Source organism: Oryzias melastigma, linkage group LG8 (assembly GCF_002922805.2).
Source record: "Oryzias melastigma strain HK-1 linkage group LG8, ASM292280v2, whole genome shotgun sequence".
In the NCBI taxonomy this organism is placed as follows: Eukaryota; Metazoa; Chordata; class Actinopteri; order Beloniformes; family Adrianichthyidae; genus Oryzias; species Oryzias melastigma.
Window position 1 is genome coordinate 2,445,473 of NC_050519.1, and position 18,632 is coordinate 2,464,104.

At 43.0% G+C, this 18,632-nt stretch overlaps 2 protein-coding genes across 2 annotated transcripts; both read right to left on the reverse strand.

Moving 5' to 3' along the window:
• Positions 1-794: 794 nt before the first annotated feature.
• On the reverse strand, positions 795-6,631 carry LOC112146232. Its single transcript, XM_024271936.2, has 4 exons — positions 6,170-6,631; positions 4,215-4,802; positions 4,027-4,143; positions 795-2,266 (listed from the first exon to the last, which is right to left on the reverse strand). Exons 1-4 carry the CDS (start codon positions 6,190-6,192, stop codon positions 1,156-1,158), a joined length of 1,839 nt encoding a protein of 612 aa, XP_024127704.2. The 5' UTR covers positions 6,193-6,631; the 3' UTR covers positions 795-1,155.
• Positions 6,632-9,649: 3,018 nt separating this feature from the next.
• apol (apolipoprotein L) lies at positions 9,650-17,866 on the reverse strand. Its single transcript, XM_036213115.1, is given in 5 exon segments — positions 9,650-10,367; positions 10,369-11,290; positions 14,081-14,197; positions 14,286-14,873; positions 17,440-17,866. Coding segments are annotated over 5 exon segments (1,704 nt in total). The 5' UTR covers positions 17,454-17,866; the 3' UTR covers positions 9,650-10,304.
• Between the last annotated feature and the right edge of the window lie 766 nt (positions 17,867-18,632).

Genomic DNA, 18,632 nt, shown 5'->3' on the forward strand with positions numbered 1-18,632 from the left:
GTGTTCTACACAATACACAATTATCGTTAACACAATCATCAACACACTGCTTTATTATAAGAATCACAAACAGAAACAGCTTCATGATTAACAATGACAAGTTTTGAATAAAACAACTGAAAACTGTGATCATAAATGATTGTAAAGAGACAGTTATATAAATCATTTGATTTGATTAGTAGGGCTGGGTACTGATTATAATTTCCAGAAATGATTAGATTTGATTCAGATATATTTTTTAGATTCTTTGGATTCTTCAATTCAATTTTGAGTTTACACATTTAGACACATTTGTTTAGAAATATATTAATAATGTATGATTTGTTTTGAAAATATTGATATTAATCTGATGTAGTTTACATACTGCAAAATGTATTAGTGATATAATAACATTGTTAATATCATACCGTGTTATACGGTTTCTCTAAAGTAGAAGTTCTAATAAAAATGTTCAGATCATTAACATTGTAAACATTGTTCTGCTTCTCTTGGAGGGTGTTTTAGTTTGAGCAAAATAAAAATGGTGTTTTAGACCACAAATGGTTATTAAATATTTCCATGAAGGAGTTTGGAAAATGAATGCCTGTGATTTTATAAAGATGTCAAATTAGTCAGCAATGTATGTTTAGGTCGACCTAGCGTTAGCATTAGCCATCCTATGGGAAATTCCATTAAATGTTAGGGGACTTTAGCTTTAAGTGCTAAATCGATTTATATTTTTTATTAATCGATTGTTGATCTATTGAGCTTAAATCAATTCAAATCGATGAATCAATTTTATCAACCCAGCCCCACTGATTTGTTTATTTCAAGACTTAAAAAATTGAATGATACAATAAAATTTACAGTAATACTTCATAAGAACATTCTTTAATGAAGTACTTACATTAGCAAGCATTAATAATGTGGTATTAGGCTGCTTATGAAGACATTTATTAGCGTTTGTAGGTCTCTTACAAATGACATCAAAGTTGAGAAAAGACGTCTATTGGCATTTGTTAATTTGGACAACACAAAGGCATGTCACAAATTTCAAGATTTGACTTGAACAAAAAAAAAAAAAAGAGTTAATCTTGGCCAAAAGTTACTGCTGGAAAAAGCAGGAATTGGTCAAGAATGGCAGAAGATGATGCAGTTGTATTCACAACCTAACACCTAAATACTCTTAATTATTAATAAAAGTAAACACACAAACAGAAAAACAAACAAACACACACACATATGATATGATGGGTGGACTGTAGTCTTAAAAGGATGGACATGGTCAGCTGCAATACTTGGGTAGGCTGTGGCAATGTTTCCATGCTCGACTGGAACATCAGTGTTGAGGTAGAACAGCGTCTCCAGAAGAGCTTCCTTCTTCTCTGATGTCTGCAGGCCCTCACTCAGAGAGTCGTGGATTTTCTTCCAGGAGTCCATCTCTGAGCTCCACAGAGCCGCTCTGGCTCGGATGAATTTTGACACCTCTGTCTCGCTGCCTTTATACAGACTGATGCTGTCTGTGCAGATGTAGAAGATGTCCATGCCGAGGAAGAGGGCGTTGGTCCCAATTGCCAAGGCTCTGGCTGACTTGGTCATAGTAAGAGAACTTTTAACAGCTGCTTGACCGATGTCGGGGACGTCTGCAGCCACTCTGGAAACGCTACGGAGAGATGCCCCTTCCTGAACCACCACTTTACCTGCACTTGAAACCAACTCCTCACTTTTTAGCAGCTTAGCAGCTGAAGCAAAATCAGCCATTGTATCAATGCTTTTACCAACACCCCCAACTTTGTAAAGCACTTTTGTGACTCCCACAGCTAATTCTATGTCACTGGGTTCCAGTTTCGTATTTGCTTGTCTGCTCACCTCCTCAAGACACTCCTGTAGTTCAGTCACATCCTCCATGAAACTTTGAAAGACTTCGTTGGCTTTTGTCTGATGCTTCCGGTTGACCCCAAGCTCAGTCGCCGTGGTAACGAGGCTGTTGACTCCACTGGTGACACCCATCCCTAACCCTGTCATAGTGAGTGCAAAGGATGCTCCTGCCGTCACAGGACTCAACGCCAAACCAACGATGGACAGCACACCTCCAACCGCCCCCACCGAGCTGCCAGCAACACTGGAGATCTTTGCTCCTTTGTTCATCCTGTCCAGCTGAACAGCATTTTCCTCCAGCTCTTTCAGAAACTGCAGCATCCTGGGCTGACGCTCACTAAACTCCTTCATGAACCTGGAACAAGATTCTTCCTGGAACAAAAACACCGTCCGGAAGTTCTGGTCCATCCTGACAAGAGGAAACATGAAAATGTTGGACTCTTGTTATCTGAAATGTTCCTTAAAAGAGCAAAATCCTTTGTTTTGTTCTTGGAAATGGGCCCAAGTGTATCGGATAAACTATCTCCATAAATATGATCATATATTACATTTAGCACACTAAAGAACACATTTATTAAATATCTTTGTCAAATTTTCCACCCAGAAGTAAAACTCCTCAATCTCTGAGGCTCCGCCTTTTGCTCCTTTAGGGTGCCGCCCATTTCATGATGTCCCTCGGCAGAATGTTTGCATTTCTACCATGAAAACAAACATCCAAATCTTTTCAAAGATGGATGTTTGTATGCGTATCTGCTTTTAGCAGCCCCAGCGTTCACTGGCAAAATGGTTTATAGGATCCCCATTAGCTTATCAGACAGATACTCTTCCTGGGGTCCTTCATAAAAAACACCTTATACAACACAATTCAAAAAAAGAAGAAGAAGGAAAAAACAAAAAACATCAAAGCCGTTTTATGCTATCCCAAAATTACATCATTGAAGCTCATTGAACTCACATTTTAAATAGCAATTAAAAAAAAGGTTCCTACACCCAGAATTTTGATGATTAAATCAATTACACAATCAACATTTACACCTTATTCAACTTTTACTCATATACCTCAATTAAAATATGCAACTCAGAAATGTGACCTCAGTTGTTTTTTAAAAGCATAATTTGAACATTTTACTATTAAAATGAATGGTAAAAAGTTCCAAGCTTTTATTTAACTAATTTTTTTTTTTTATTTTTTTTTTTTTTTAAGAAAATTTGTTTTAGCCCATGGAATCTGAAAACGTCCATTTGTAGCATTTCTGGTGGCATAACCGTATGAGTCTAGATTTGTTTGAAAATGGTTAAAAATAAACTCAGGATTCTGCAACTTCAATGCTTTCCAGGTGGTATCTGGATGGTATCAATGGTGATGGCTAATCGGTTTGTTTTATGGTGAACAACAGCAGACGAATATTTCAGGACTTGTTGAAAGGATGAGAACATTTTTATGTTATGATTATTACCGGCTGTGAATTTTTCTATTCTCTTTTATGAGCATAATTTTCCCGGAGAAACTCGTTTCATCTTTGCATTGATCCATGTTCAAACTGGATCATCTGCCACTTTTTCCAGCAGGAAATAGTCTTCTCTCTTTCTCCTGTCCTCTTCCCGTCTGCTTCCATCCTTAACTTCTGGAAGCAAGCGGAAGCCGCTGGAGAAAGTTTCTGCTGAGTCCTCCTGGAAGGGGCTGTTCTCCCTTTGTGACATCAAATCGTGATTTTTGTGAGTTGGGAGGAGCAGGTTCTGAGAGGAGAGCTTTTTAGAGGAATACTCAAAAATAGGTGAATGGATCAAAATATTCCTTTGGGTTTTCAGTGAGGAATGAACATTATAATACACATAAAAGCTCAGAAAGTTGCATGGTAAAGGCCCTTTAAAGTCTCGAGCAGCTCTGCAGACTCCGAGGAACCCCCCACTCATTCCTCTCCAGGCATCTTCCAGTTAATTTTTGTTAAATTTGATCAGAAACCCTAAAGAACTGCTGATCTGTAAAAAAAAATCTGGATAATGAGAAGTAAAATAAAGCTAGAAATAAAATGCAACTATGATTTTTGAAGCCCAATGAGGCCAAATGAAGGAACTGTTTGGGGATATTGGGATAAATAAATAAAATTGAAATGAAAATTAAGGTGAATTGATTTTTTGTTACTACAATAGGTAAAACCCAAACCCTACTGTATGTCTTTGAGTTGGTTGATGTGGTCCAGCATCTTCTGCATGTTAACTTCAGACAAATTCACATCCAGCTTCACCACAACTTCTGTCATCGTCAGGCAGTCATCATTCAGACAGCTGTGGAAAAGACTTTCAGTCAAATGTACTGAAAATGCTCACATTTTCTACAAACAACTGCGCAGTTTCACCTTTTATCCATCTTCTCACACATCTTCTTCGTGGTCTGGATGTATCTGTCCAGATGATAAGCGATCACCTCAACGTTTTGCATTTTAGGAAGGAAGAAAACCTTGGTGTCTCTTTTAAACTCCAGCAGGAGAGGACAGATGAGTTTAGCGTTGTTGATGACGACCTGAACATAATCAAAGCTGATGTCTTCAGGAAGCTGGATCACCTGGTTCTCCATGAACACGTGCACAGAGCTGACCGCCAGCTTCTCTATGGCGTCCAGGAAGCTCTGGAGCATCTCCAAACCTCCAAGAGTGTCCGTCAGCACCTCCTCCAGCTCCTTCTCCAGCTCTGCATACTGTTTACCTGTCTGGGTGAATGTGTTGCTGAAATATTTCTTGAAGGCTTGGCCTTTCCCCTCTGACTTAACACAATCACTGAGGTTCAGCTTGAGTTTGTCTGCCCTGTCGTTGATGTCCCGAATCCTTTCCAGCTCAGTCTCCCTACAGAGCATCCATTTGAAGAACTTCTCACAGAAATTTCTGACCGTCTGGGTGTCAGTGAGGATGTCTGTGGTGTAGCACTTTAAGGTTTTCTCCAGTTCCTTTCTGTAAAATAAAACATTGTCTTGTATTATTAAAAAAATGCAAATATGTCATATTCCATAAAAAAAGGTTTCTGCATTTTTAAAACAAATCAAATTTGTGCAGGAGATTCAACTAATGGTACCTTTTATTGTTATCGATTGTGAAAACACTGATTCACAAAAAAGATACTTTGATAGATGATAAAAGAAAAACTAAAACGGGTGCGGGGTCCCTCGCCCTGGTGGTCTTGTCTCTTGGGTGCTGGTCTCCTAGGCCCGGCGGTCTCCTCCCCACGCCGGAGGGGAACCCCAAGATTTAAGATCTTGGGGGGGTCCTGGCTGTTGCTGCCCCGGCGGGGGGTCTTGGCGTTGGGATTGCCGAGTTCTCTCCCCATTTGTATATTCCATCTTTATCCACATTAGGAAACCATAAACACTCACCTGAGCACAGGTGTCAGCTCACCTTTGCACTAATAATATGTGTGACAAAATGAAAGGTTTTATTTGTGTCGATTTGTATGATTAAGTGTGTGAGCTGCAGTTATATTGTGTACATTCTGACTAGTTTAGATGTGGAGACTATCTCAACCAACAGGTGTGTCTGTAACTACAGGGTGTGAGTGTAGACAGGCCCCGCCCATTCTAGTTTACGATTTAGACCTGGATGTTTTATGATGTTGTTTCCCTCTGTTGCCATCTTCTTTTTTCACTAAATCCCCCCTCTTTTAGCCCCCCCTTCTTCTTTTCCGTCCGGTCCAACAAAACAAAAATAAAACATAATCAATAAAAATAAAGTTTAGCATTGAATACAACAGGGGTTTATACTCAATAAATCCCTGTTGTGACAGTAAAATCTACCCAACACTAGAGGCTATCAGCCCACATCTGTTGGCTCAGCTGTTGGACAGGACAAGTTAAAAAAAAAAAAAAAAACTAAAACTAATTTACCAAAAATGAAAAAGCCCCTCAAAAAATTAACCAGATGCAAATAAATAACAAGATTTTTCACGTTCTTCTCTCCAAGGTTTTGCTTTGAATACTTATACTAAAATTGTGAGGTTAAAACCATAGACTAGAAAAACAAAAGAATGGTTTGAAAACTGCTGCAAGTCGAATACAGTGACAACATCTTACCAGCAAGTGGCGCCAATCAGCTCTGAGTTATCAAGTAATTCAGGAAGTTTGAAAGAAAACAAAATGCTGTAGTCAACTATATAATTTTATTTCTCCACTTCACTTTATGTTATTAAGTTTCAGTTAACATTCTTAAACATAGAAAATAGAAAGAAAAAATCAAAACATGGTTGAAAATAAGAAATTTCAGTTAAATCAAACATCCTACAAAGTCCCAAAACTGTTAAAAAGGTTTTCTGATTCCAGAAAGCTTACCTGACTGCAGACATGGTTATCATGCATCGACGCTCTCAAACCCACATTCACCTTTGCCTGCATTAATGAGAACTCCGCTGCAGAGAAAGTTTAGCTTCTTGTTTTGCTTTTGATTTCATGCCTCAACATCAGCAGATTAATTCACGCCCACGTTCAAGTATCACAAGTAGTTATTTGCTCAAAAGATGTGTGTTAGGAATAAAAATGTAAGACTCTCTCCAAAGTGAATAAAAACACAAACCAGTCAGTTCAACTTCAATACACTCCTTTGCAAAAGGGAGGCGGTGGAGAAGAGAGAACAGGTTAACAGCCTGTCTTCGTCCGACTGCCCCCGCCCCGCAATGTACAATAGGCTTTTATTAACTTTGCATAGAAAACAGGAACAACACCATATTTGGCAATGGAAAGTTACTGAGCACATGAAAAAGACCTTGATTTTAAGCACAGGTTCTGACCGTCAGTGTTCATATCAGGAGTTGTCCTTCAACGGTGGACTACCTGCCAGTGGCCCCCCTCCTGTGGCCGCTGCATGGATTTGCCCCTCCCCTCGATTTTATTTGCACCTTAGACATTTAGGACCCTTGGTGGGGGGGTGCTTGGACATCACTGCCAGCAAACAGTCGATGTCCTTTCAGTGCCCCTTCCGCCAATTTTAACCGCACCATAGACATGTAGGGCCGCTGGTGGGAGGGTGACGGGGCATCTCTGCGAGAAATCAGGAGGTGCCCTGTTAAGGCCTTCTCACCAATTTTAACCGCACCCCTTTAGTACACACACCTCTAACACCACAAACATACACTCTAACAAGCAAACACGCATGCATCACACAAGGAAGGTGGGACCTTCGACCTTCTGTCCCCTACCCCATCCCTGGCGGGGGTGCGGGGAACCTCGGCCTGGTGGTCTAGTCTCTTGGGTGCCGGTCTCCTGGGCCCGGCGGTCTCCTCCCCACGCCGGGAGTGGGATCCCCGAGATTTAGCAGGGGATCAATCTACATCGGAGCCGGGGGGTGTCCAGGTCTCGGTGGTGCGGAGTCCGGTCCCTGCTTCCGAGAACTAGTCCTCTCCTTAACTCCATCAGTGGGTGTGCCTGGTCGGGCCTTGTTTACATCACTCCTTGGGGCCTCTGTTTCTCTTGGGTTCCCTTCTGCTCGGCGGGGGTGGGCGGCCCCTGCCCTGCTTCTCCACTGGACCTTCGCGGTGGGGGCAGGCGGTTGTCTGGAGTATGGGGTGGGTTGCCCTTGGGGGGCCCTGGCTCGTACCTGGGGTGGGGCGGGGGGGTCCTCTGCGCCGCTGGGTGGTGGTGGGCTGCTCCTCGGGGGTTGGGGGGCTCTCCGGGGGTGGGGTCCCGCGTTGGCCCTCCTGGCGGGGTGGGGGGGCTGCTCCTCTGGCTGGGCTGGGGCCTGCACTCCCCGCGTTCCTGTGCCTTCCTCCTCTTGGGTGTGGGGGGCCTCTGCGGCGGTCCAGCGTGCCCCAGTCTGGGTGCTTGGCGGGATTGCCCGGCGGGCGGTTTCTCTCCACGGCTCCATGGCGGGTGCTGGGGGATCTCGGCTGCAGCTGCTGCCCCGGCGGGGGGTCTTGGCGTGGGGATGGCCGGGCGCTCTCCCCCTGAGTACATTCCATCACCATCCACCTCAGTGAAACATAAACACTCACCTGAGCACAGGTGTCAGCTCACCTTAGCACTAACCGTTTGTGTGACAGAATGAAAGTCTTTATCTGAATGGGTTTGTATGATGGAGTGTGTGAGCTGCTGTTATAGTTGAATTGAGTACATGTGTAGTATATGTATAGTATATGTGAGTATGTTCAGTTTAAATGTGGAGACTATTTTGGCCAACAAGTGTGTGTGTAACTACAGAGTGTGTGTGTGGACAGGCCCCGCCCATTCTAGTTTATCACTTAGTCCTGGTTGCTTTATGATGTTGCCTCCCTCTGTTGCCATCTTACCAGCTTTTTGCAATGGCTTTGATGAATCCAGGTGGCTCTCTCAGCTATCTTGACCGCTGTAGAGGTAGTCAGCAGGACAGTATATGGTCCTTCCCAGCGGGGTGCAGCCCAGGTTTTTCTCTTTATCACTTTGATCAGGATCTGGTCACCTGGCTGCAACAGCTCCACCTGGGGGGAACAAGGAATATCAGGCAGATTATTTGGTCTCGACACTTCTTTATTTTGCAATAATTCTCTCATTCATTCTGCCAATGTGGGAGGGTCCGTGGACTTCTCCTTCACATCTGACGGAATGGGCACAACAAAAGGTCTCCCATAAATGATCTCAAAGGGTGTCAACCCCTGCCCACCTGTGGGAGTTAGTCTCATGTACATTTTAACTAGGTCTAGACATTAAACCCATGGTCTTCCTGTCTCAGCCATAGTTTTTCTCAGTCTGCTCTTAATAGTACCATTCGTTCTTTCTACGAGCCCTGCACTCTGTGGGTGGTACGAACAGTGGTTTTTGAGGCAGATTCCTAAGTGTTTTGCCATCTGTGTTACTACAGCGTTTACAAAGTGTGCGCCATTGTCGCTATAGATTACTTCAGGAACGCCATGTTGTGGTATTACGACTTTACAAATAGCTTTGGCTACTGTAAGAGCGTCTGCGGAGGTGCTAGGAACAATTTCGACCCATTTTGAAAAAGGATCAATTAGATCAGATCTGAGATCGTTTGGGAAAATAGACAAACCTAACAACACACTAAAACAAAAACTAGTTGTTTTTTTTCTCTTCAGGGAGGAGGAAGAGCAGTTCACCCTAAAGACCCCACACCTTAGGAAAAGAGATGTTTATTCTGTCAGTGCAGTCCTCAGAGCTGTACAATGGAGAAACAGAGCAGCTATTACACAAGAGGATGTGCCAACACAGCAGGAACTACTCTGGATCAGTTTCTGCTATTATTCTCAATTAACCTTTAAACACCTCAGACTTTTCAACCGCTAACACGATCAACAATTATGTTGATCTTGAGAACGGTTTAAAAGTTACAGCAAATCAAAGAACATAAACACTACAGTTAACACTAGTGTTAAAGAGTTAATTGATGGCTAGTACTGAAGCTACGATCACACTGACATCAGAAACTTGCCTTTAAGCGACTATTTCCAATGAAACGTCAATGAAAATGCATTCAAAACTCATCACAATACACATTTTTAAGACACTATTTGGACTCTTTACACAAGGCATCAATTGAACTTGTTAAAATTTGAATTATTTGTGCTGAAATTCCCTTTTCTCAGCTTCAAAATCTACTGGAATTACATGAATTGTGTAGTTTGAAGAACGTGTGTTATTTTGATGTTGCCAGAAATGTACCTATTGTTAAAGGGTTAAAAGACAAAGGACATTCACTTGAAGACCAAAATGTACAGATTCTTGACAGTGAAAAAAATGGTTTGAAAGAGGGGTCAGAGGAAAAAAATACATGTGCATGTTAATAATCGTTCCTCAGCAGAAAGGGGAGACAGCATCAAAATGACAGGATTGAGAACATATTCAGTATTTTAATTCTGCTAGAACATTCTTCTGCAAATTGTGAAAATGGTTCGATTTAATTTTTACAACCCAGTCCAGACAGCAAAATAAAAAGGAGGGCAACGGCAGCATAAAGTTATTATGCACAACACACAGTCATCAACGTACTGCTTTATTATGGGAATCAATAGAAACAGCTCAATGATTGTCGATTCAATGAAAAATAAAGATTAAAACACATAAAAACTGATCACTAAATAAAAATTGATAACAAAGACACAGTTATATTTATTTGTAATAGTATTGAGAAACAAAAGAAAAGGCATGGCACAATGGAAGCTCATTACACATTAATGTTGCTATAAAGCTGTTGCTGAAGGATCTGAATTGAAATGTTCTTAATATGGTGTTTTGGAAATCATCTTTTAGCCTGATTGCAATAGACAGAGATCCAAGTTCTATAACAGAACAATTAGAACTTACTATTTTCTAATTAAATTAAGCATGAAAAAAATGCAACAGACCTTTTAAATCAGTTCTACAGTCTAATTTCTGACAGATGATTAATCAAAAGTTACCTCAGTTTTAGATTAACAATGAAATTCTTGAGAGATTTTGTCATTAAGGTAAATTGTTTGATAGATGACACATGGCAGTTGATCTTTTATTTGTTACTCCTCTTAGTCAGGCAGGACCTCCTCTTGTCTTTCCAGTTTTTCCACATCAATGTTGAGGTAAAACGGCGTCTCCAGAAGAGCTTCCTTCTTCCCTGATGTCTGCAGACCGTCACTCAGAGTCTCATGGATTTTCTTCCAGGAGTCCATCTCTGAGCTCCACAGAGCAGCTCTGGCTCGGATGAATTGTGACACCTCTGTCTCGCTGCCTTTGGACAGACTGATGCTGTCTTTGCAGATGAAGAAGATGTCCATGCCGAGGAAGAGGGCGTTGACCGCGATTAAGCCAGCTCTGGCCGACTTAGACAAAGCAAGAGAGCTTTTAACAGCAGCTTGACCGATGTCTGGGACGTCTGCAGCCACTCTAGGAACGTTACGGAGAGCTGCCCCTTCCTGAACCGCCACTTTACCTGCACTTGAAACCAACTCCTCACTTTTTAGCAGCTTAACAGCAGAAGCTGCAATGTTTCCTCCAACTGTCCCAGCTCTGTAAAGCACCTTTCCCACTCCCGCAGCTACTTGTTCAGTTTCCAGTTGGGTGATCACTCGGTTGCTCACTTCCTCCAGACAGTTTTGGAGTTCAGTCACATCCTCCATGAAACTTTGAAAGACTTCGTTGGCTTTTGCCTGATGCTTCCGGTTGACCCCAACCTCAGTGGCCGTGGTAACGAGGCTGTTGACTCCACTGGTGACACCCATCCCTATCCCGGTCATAGTGAGTGCTAAGGACACTCCTGCTGTTACAGGCATCAACGCCAAACCAACGATGGACAGAACACCTCCAACCGCCCCCACCGAGCTGCCAGCAACACTGGAGATCTTTGCACCTTTGTTCATCCTGTCCAGCTGAACTGCATTTTCCTCCAGCTCGTTCAGAAACTCCAGCATCCTGAGCTGACGCTCACTAAACTCCTTCATGAAGCTGGAACAAGATTCTTCTTCAAACAGGAAGACCATCCGGAAGTTCTGATCCATCCTAACAAGACAAAAAAGGAAATGGTTGGAATTTGGTTTTCTGGATCATAAGAAGTAAAATAAAGCCAGAAATAAAATGCAACTATAATCCATCCATCCATCTTCCTCCGCTTCATCCGGGACCGGGTCGCGGGGGCAGCAGTCTAAGCAAAGATGCCCAGACTTCCCTCTCCCCGGCCACTTCCACCAGCTCCTCTGGGTGGACCCCGAGGCGTTCCCAGACCAGCCGAGGGACGTACCCTCTCCAGCATGTCCTGGGTCTTCCCCGGGGCCTCCGCCCAGTGGGACACGCCCAGAACACCTCTCCAAGGAGGCGTCCAGGAGGCATCTGGACCAGATGCCCGATACACCTGAACTGGCTCCTCTCAATGTGTAGGAGAAGCGGCTCTACTCCAAGCTCTCTCCGGGTGACTGAGCTCCTCATCCTATCTCTAAGGGAGCGGCCAGCCACCCTCCGGAGAAAACTTATTTCAGCCGCTTGTATTCAGGATCTCGTTCTTTCAGTCATGACCCAGAGCTCATGACCATAGGTGAGTACTGGAACGAAGATCGACCAGTAAATTGAGAGCTTTGCTTTCTGGCTCAGGTATCTTTTCACCACAACGGACCTGTGTAGAGACCGCAAAATGGCAGATGCCGCCTCAATCCGCCTATTGATCTCACGCTCTGATCTTCCCTCACTCGTGAACAAGAACCCAAGATATTTAAACTCCTCCACCTGAGGCAGGAGCACCCCACCCACCCAGAAAGGATAAACTACCTTTCTCCGGTCCAGAACCATGGCCTCAGACTTAGTGGTGCTGACCCTCATCCCAGCCACTTCCCACTCGGCTATAAACTGCTCCAGTATATGCTGGAGGTCCTGGCTTGTTGAAGCCAACAGAACAACACCAACTGCAAAGAGCAGAGATGAAATCCTGTGGTCCCCAAACCAGATCCCCTCTGGCCCCTGACTGCACCTTGAAATTCTGTCCACAAGGACTGTGAACAGAACCGGTGATAAAGGGCAGACCTGCCGGAGTCCAACATGCACCGGAAACAGGTCTGACTTACTGCCGGCCATGCGAACCAAGCTCCTACTCCGGTCATACAGAGAGCGGACAGCCCTGAGTAAGGCTCCCCGGACCCCATACTCCCAGAGCACCCTCAACAAGACACCACGGGGAACGTGGTTGAACGCCTTCTCCAAATCCACAAAACACATATGGACTGGATAAGTGAACTTCCACAAATCCTCCAGCACCCTGAAGAGGGTGTAGAGCTGGTCCACTGTTCTGCAACCAGGAAGGAAACCGCACTGTTGATCTTGGATCTGAAGTTCGACTATTGGATGGACTCTCCTCTCCAGTACCCTGGCATAGACTTTCCGGGGAAGGCCCTCCGATCCCCCTTCTTGAACCGGGTGACCACTACCCCAGTCTGCCAGTCCAGTGGTACGGTTCCTGTCTACCTAGCAATGCCACAGAGACGTGTCAGCCAAGACACTCCAGAGACTTGAGGTACACAGGGTGAACCTCATCCACCCCCGGAGCCCTGCCACCAAGGAGCTCTTTGACTACTTCAGTGTCCTCAGCCTCTGCTTCCTCAAGGGAAGGTGTGCCAATAGTGTTGAGGAGATCCTCAAAGTATTCCTTGTGACCACAGCTCCGGAAAGCAGCAGAGACAATGGAGGTGGAGAACAAGATCCACTTAAAGTCAATGTCACCAACCTCCCTCGGTACCTGCTTGAATTTTTCCCGGATGTGGGAGTTAAAGACCTCCCTGATGGAGGGCTCAGCCAGACATTCCCAGCTGATCCTCGCAGTACGTTTAGGTCTGCCAAGTCTTTTTGGCCTTCTCCCCCGCCAGCGAATCCAACTCACCACCAGGTAGTGATCAGTGGACAGCTCTGCCCCTCTCTTTACCCGAGTGTCCAAAACACACGGCCAGAGATCACCTGAAACGACTACAAAGTCGATCACTGATCTCCTACCTAGGGTGTCCTGGTGCCAGGTGTATTGATGGACACCTTTGTGTTTGAACATGGTATTCGTTATGGACAAACTATGACGTGCACAGAAGTCCAACAACATAAGACCGCTTGGGGTTCAATTCAGGGAGGCCATTCCTACCAATCATGCCACTCCAGGTGCCACTGTCATTACCCATGTGGGCATTGAAGTCCCCAGGAGAACTGCAGAGTCCCCTGTTGAGGCACTTTCTAGTATCCCTTGAAGAGACACCAAGAAGGCTGGGTACTTTGAACTGCTGTTCGGCCAGTAAGCCAAAACCACAGTCAGAGACCAGTCCCAAAGGGACACGAACCTCTCATCCACCTGTGTGAACTCCAACACTTGGTGGCTGAGCTGGGGGCTTATGAGTAAGCCCACCCCGCCCTGCCGCCTCTCACCATGGGCAACTCCAGAGTGGTAGAGAGTCCAACCTCTCTCGAGGGACTGAGTTTCAGAGCCCAGGCTGTGTGTGGAGGTGAGCCCAACTATATCAAGACGGAATCTCTCAACCTCTAGCACAAGCTCAGGCTCCTTCCCTCACAAAGAGGTGACGTTCCATGTCCCAAAAACCAAATTCCATGCCCGAGGTGTGGGCCGCTAAGGCACTCGCCTTCGACAGCCACCCAGACCACATTGCATCAGCCCCTTTTGAGCTCTCCTGCTGGTGGTGGGCCCACTGGAGAGTGATCCCACGTCACTCCTTCGGGTTGGACTTGACCAGGGCCCGTGGGAGGAGGGGAAACTATAGTAAAATGCATCTATAATTTATTTTTATTACAATAACTAAAACAAAACCCTACCGTATGTCCTTGAGCTGGTTGATGTGGTCCAGCATCCTCTGCATGTTAGATTCAGATAAATCCACATCCAGCTCCACTACAACTTCTGTCATCGTCAGACAGTCATCATTCAGACAGCTGTGGAAAACACTTTTAGTCATATTCATTGGATTTTTTTTTTTTTTTGCATTTTTTACAAACAACTGTATATTTGCAGTAGTTTCACCTTTTATCCATCCTCTCACACATCTTCTTTGTGGTCTGGATGTATCTGTCCAGCTGATAAGCGATCACCTCAACGTTTTGCATTTTAGGAAGGAAGAAAACCTTGGTGTCTCTTTTAAACTCCAGCAGGAGAGGACAGATGAGTTTAGCGTTGTTGATGACGACCTGAACATAATCAAAGCTGATGTCTTCAGGAAGCTGGATCACCTGGTTCTCCATGAACACGTGCACAGAGCTGACCGCCAGCTTCTCTATGGCGTCCAGGAAGCTCTGGAGCATCTCCAAACCTCCAAGAGTGTCCGTCAGCACCTCCTCCAGCTCCTTCTCCAGCTCTGCATACTGTTTACCTGTCTGGGTGAATGTGTTGCTGAAATATTTCTTGAAGGCTTGACCTTTCCCCTCTGACTTAGCACAATCACTGAGGTTCAACCTGAGTTTGTCTGCCCTGTCTTTGATGTCCCGAATCATTTCCAGCTCAGTCTCCCTCCAGAGCATCCATTTAGAGAACTTCTCACAGAAATTTCTGATTATCTGGATGTCAGTGAGAGTATCTGTGGTGTAGCATCTCAAGGATTCCTCCAGTTCCTTTCTGTAAAACAAAACATTGTCTTGTATTATTTAAAAAAAAAGGCAGATATTCCTTATTCCATAAAAAGGGTTCAGCATTTCTCTTTATCAAATTAGTTCAGGAGAGCCAGCGGATGAATCAAAAGAGAATTAAATATACAAAACTCAACTTAGATAAAAATGTTCATGAGTAGTTCTTTAGCTGACAACAGTAATCAAAGTTCCCACCAAATATTGTCGAAAAACATTGTATTGTGACCAGTTGTGGAAAAATCTGATACACAAAAAAAGATTAGCCGAGCAAACATTTCAATGTGGGCCACATATGGTTCATCTTTGGGCTGAATTGTTGGGCCCCAGGTGGGTTTGTCAGCAGGTTCCCGAATGCACTCCTGCACCTCCTCATTCCACCACCAAGTCTCCTTATCGACTCTCTTTCCTGATGACACACCAAGCACACTCCTACCTGTCTCCCTGATCACATTAGCTGTATTTATCCAGTCATCTGGGAGTACCTCCTGACCACCCAGAGCCTGTTTCAACTGTTTCTTAAAAGTCATGCAACAATCTTCTTTTTTCAGCTTCCACCAGTTTGTCCTCTTGTCTGCCTTTGCCCTCTCTTTCTTCATCTTCTTCACCACCAGAGTCATTCTACACACCACCATCCTGTGCTGTCTGGAAACACTCTCACCAACCACTACTTTACAGTCACTGATCTCCTTCAGATTACACCGTCTACACAAGATGTAGTCTATCTGTGTGCTTCTACCTCCGCTCTTATAGGTCACTCTATGTTCCTGTCTCTTCTCAAAGAATGTATTCACTATCGCCATTTCCATTTTTTTTGCAATAGTTTTTCCACCGTCTGTTCTTCTACATTCCTCTCCCGGATACAAAACCACCCATCATTGCCTCATTATGTCCATTTCCTGCACCAACTGGTCCATTGAAATCTCTCTCTCTTCTTGGGATGCTCATCATCACTTCATCAAGGTCCAGCCAGAATTTCTCCCTCTCATCCTACCTATGGGGCATACCCACTAACATTAAACATCACATCCTCCATTTCTATCTTCAGATTTATCACTCTGACACTTTTTACCTCCACAACACTCCTAATAAACTCCTCCTTCAAGATCATCCTACTCCATTTCTCCTCCCATCTCTACTCCAATAGAAACAATTGAACTTTGCCCCTCAGCTTCTGGCCTTGATATCTTTCCACCTGGTCTTTCTTTGATAAGATGATAATAAAACTAAGTAACTACAAATAAAGAAAGATGACAAAATATCTAATAAGATGTAAATGACTGACAAAACTTTATCATTTTTATTCATCAAATATAAGTATAAAACAAATATATTTTAATAAACAACAAAGAAATAAAAAAATAATAAAAATGGCTATTTTTTATTTTATTTTATTTATTTATTTATTTAACATTTACAAACGCCACATAACGACAAAACCCACAACACAACGACAAAAAACAAAAAAACGATAAAACCTAGAGCACAATGACAAAAACAACTAAACAACAAAAAAAGCCACAAAAGCTACAACACAATGACAAAAGTCCCAAAATAACAGAAATTAATAACAGACTTTTTTTTAAGTTTCATTAAGTTTCAAGCTATTGGTGCTTCAATAGCTTGAAACTTTAAGCATTAACTCAAGAGGGGAATAAATACAAATAAAACTAAAGGGAACTTCTTGTTATAATTTTGGTTTATATTAAGCATAATAAGAGTTATGACACATAATTGTGATACTGCTAAAACCAAATCCATGGAACTTTGTTTTCAGTTTAGTTGAGCTTTGTCTTTTTTTAATCTTCACATTGTTTTGTCTTTATCTTTTTTTTTGCTTTTAGATTTTTACATTTTTAGTTTGTCTCTGCAAATTTGATCTTTTACTATAAAAGACAAAAAAACGATTGAACTCAAATGTTTTGTGCTCTTTGCTGTAAAAAAATAAACTTTTACCACTCTTAATTGAGTTTTTGGACAGTTTCAGGTTCATTGTGGAATTGTTGTCCATTATAATCAAAAATATATGTGTAAAAAAACTGTGGTTTTACTAAAAATACAAAAGAATTACTGAAGATTAAAGCAAACTGCACAGTAGCCAAAGCCTCAAAAGGCTCCAGACTACTAAGGGTTAAACAAAAGACAGTTACAATCCTTGACCAGCAGATGGCGCCAAACTGCTGTAAATTATCAAGTGATTTTGAAAGTTTGTAGAAAAATAACACGAAGGTTTGAGCCTAAAATATCGATGCTGTAGCCAAAGTTGTTATTATTTTTTACATTTACTAACCGAGATGATTTCCTTCATTTTATCCAGAGATTAATCCATTTTAAATCGCCTAAAAGCAGAAAAGCGTCAACAGGAAATGTTTGCATATGTGACTGTTTTAGGATAAATGTTTTGTAATAAAAAAAAAGTTTATTTAGTCAGATTTCAGTTTGTATTTTTAAAAGTTTAAAATGGGAAGCAGATCAAATTATGGAGTAAAAATCCCAAAATGTTCGCATTAAACATATAAACTTCCTGACACTTTTAAAGACTCAAACAGAACCTTTACCTGACGACAGACATGGTTCTCCCGCGTCTTGGTCCTCAGATTCACCTGGACCTGCATTCATGGGTTCCGATACACAGAAGTTCTGATTCGTGTTTACTTTCGATTTCACTTCTCCACATCAGCAGATTCAGCCACGCCCACATTCACTGAGCGTCACAATTGTTTGTTTGTTCAAACACTGAAGAATGATTGTTGTTGCAGAGTCCGGTCAGCTGTTCTGCCCGAACCAACCAGAACTTGTCGGCCAACAACAGTACCGTCCATGTCAGAACAGCTGCTGCTGCTGCTGACGCCATGACAGTCTTTCTGTCTGCAGATGCAGTTCAGGTAGTTTACAGGTAGCGTTTGCTGCGACCGTTCTGCGCATGCTCCGTCAGTCAGTTGCATCCCATCACACCTGATTACACCTGGGGCCCGTTTCAAGAAGCAGGTTTTGTTGGAACTCTGAGTTCGTGAACTCCAAATTCGGCAAAACTCTGAGTTTTCGGTTCCAGAAAGAGGGATAACTCAAACCCGGGAAAGTGGGTGAAACCAAGCCCGTTCCAAGAAGCGGGTTAGGATGAACTCAGAATCAATCACTATGGTAACTGAGTCTGTGAACGAAACCTGGTCGGTAGCAGGTTTTCTTCAGGAAACTTAGAGTTCTCTGCGGTCTCCGCCCCTTTTTAAAGTGAAAGATGTTCAAATATGAGTTCTTCATTAACATTTAGAGAACATTCACGTTAGAGACGTCACGTTTTCACCACGCAGAAACCAAAATGACATGTTCATTCATAGAGGATCATGTAGAGAGGAGGCTGATTAATCCAGAGGAAATGTTATTTACGTCGGTAGAGGATTTGGAGGACACGAGTCGACTGACTGCAGTTTCCCAATTCATTTTTATTTCAGTGATATTATAAATAGTGAGTTTTTCCAGGGACTCGCTATTAAAAAATACAGTTTTCTTTTCCTTATTTTAAACCCTTAACAATAGGAATTAAGGAATGTCAAACACCGGAGAAGGATGTGTACTTATCCACCGTCCGATACTTCCGTCGGACATTAGCTCAATTGACAGCAACGCTGCCTCCCACTGCATAGATAGCGAATTCGACTCCCAGCCACGGAAAGTTATTTTTACGTTTAAAAAAATTCGGCGAATATTTTTTAAGTCTTGAGAATTAAAATAAAATAAAAACTTTTTTAACATA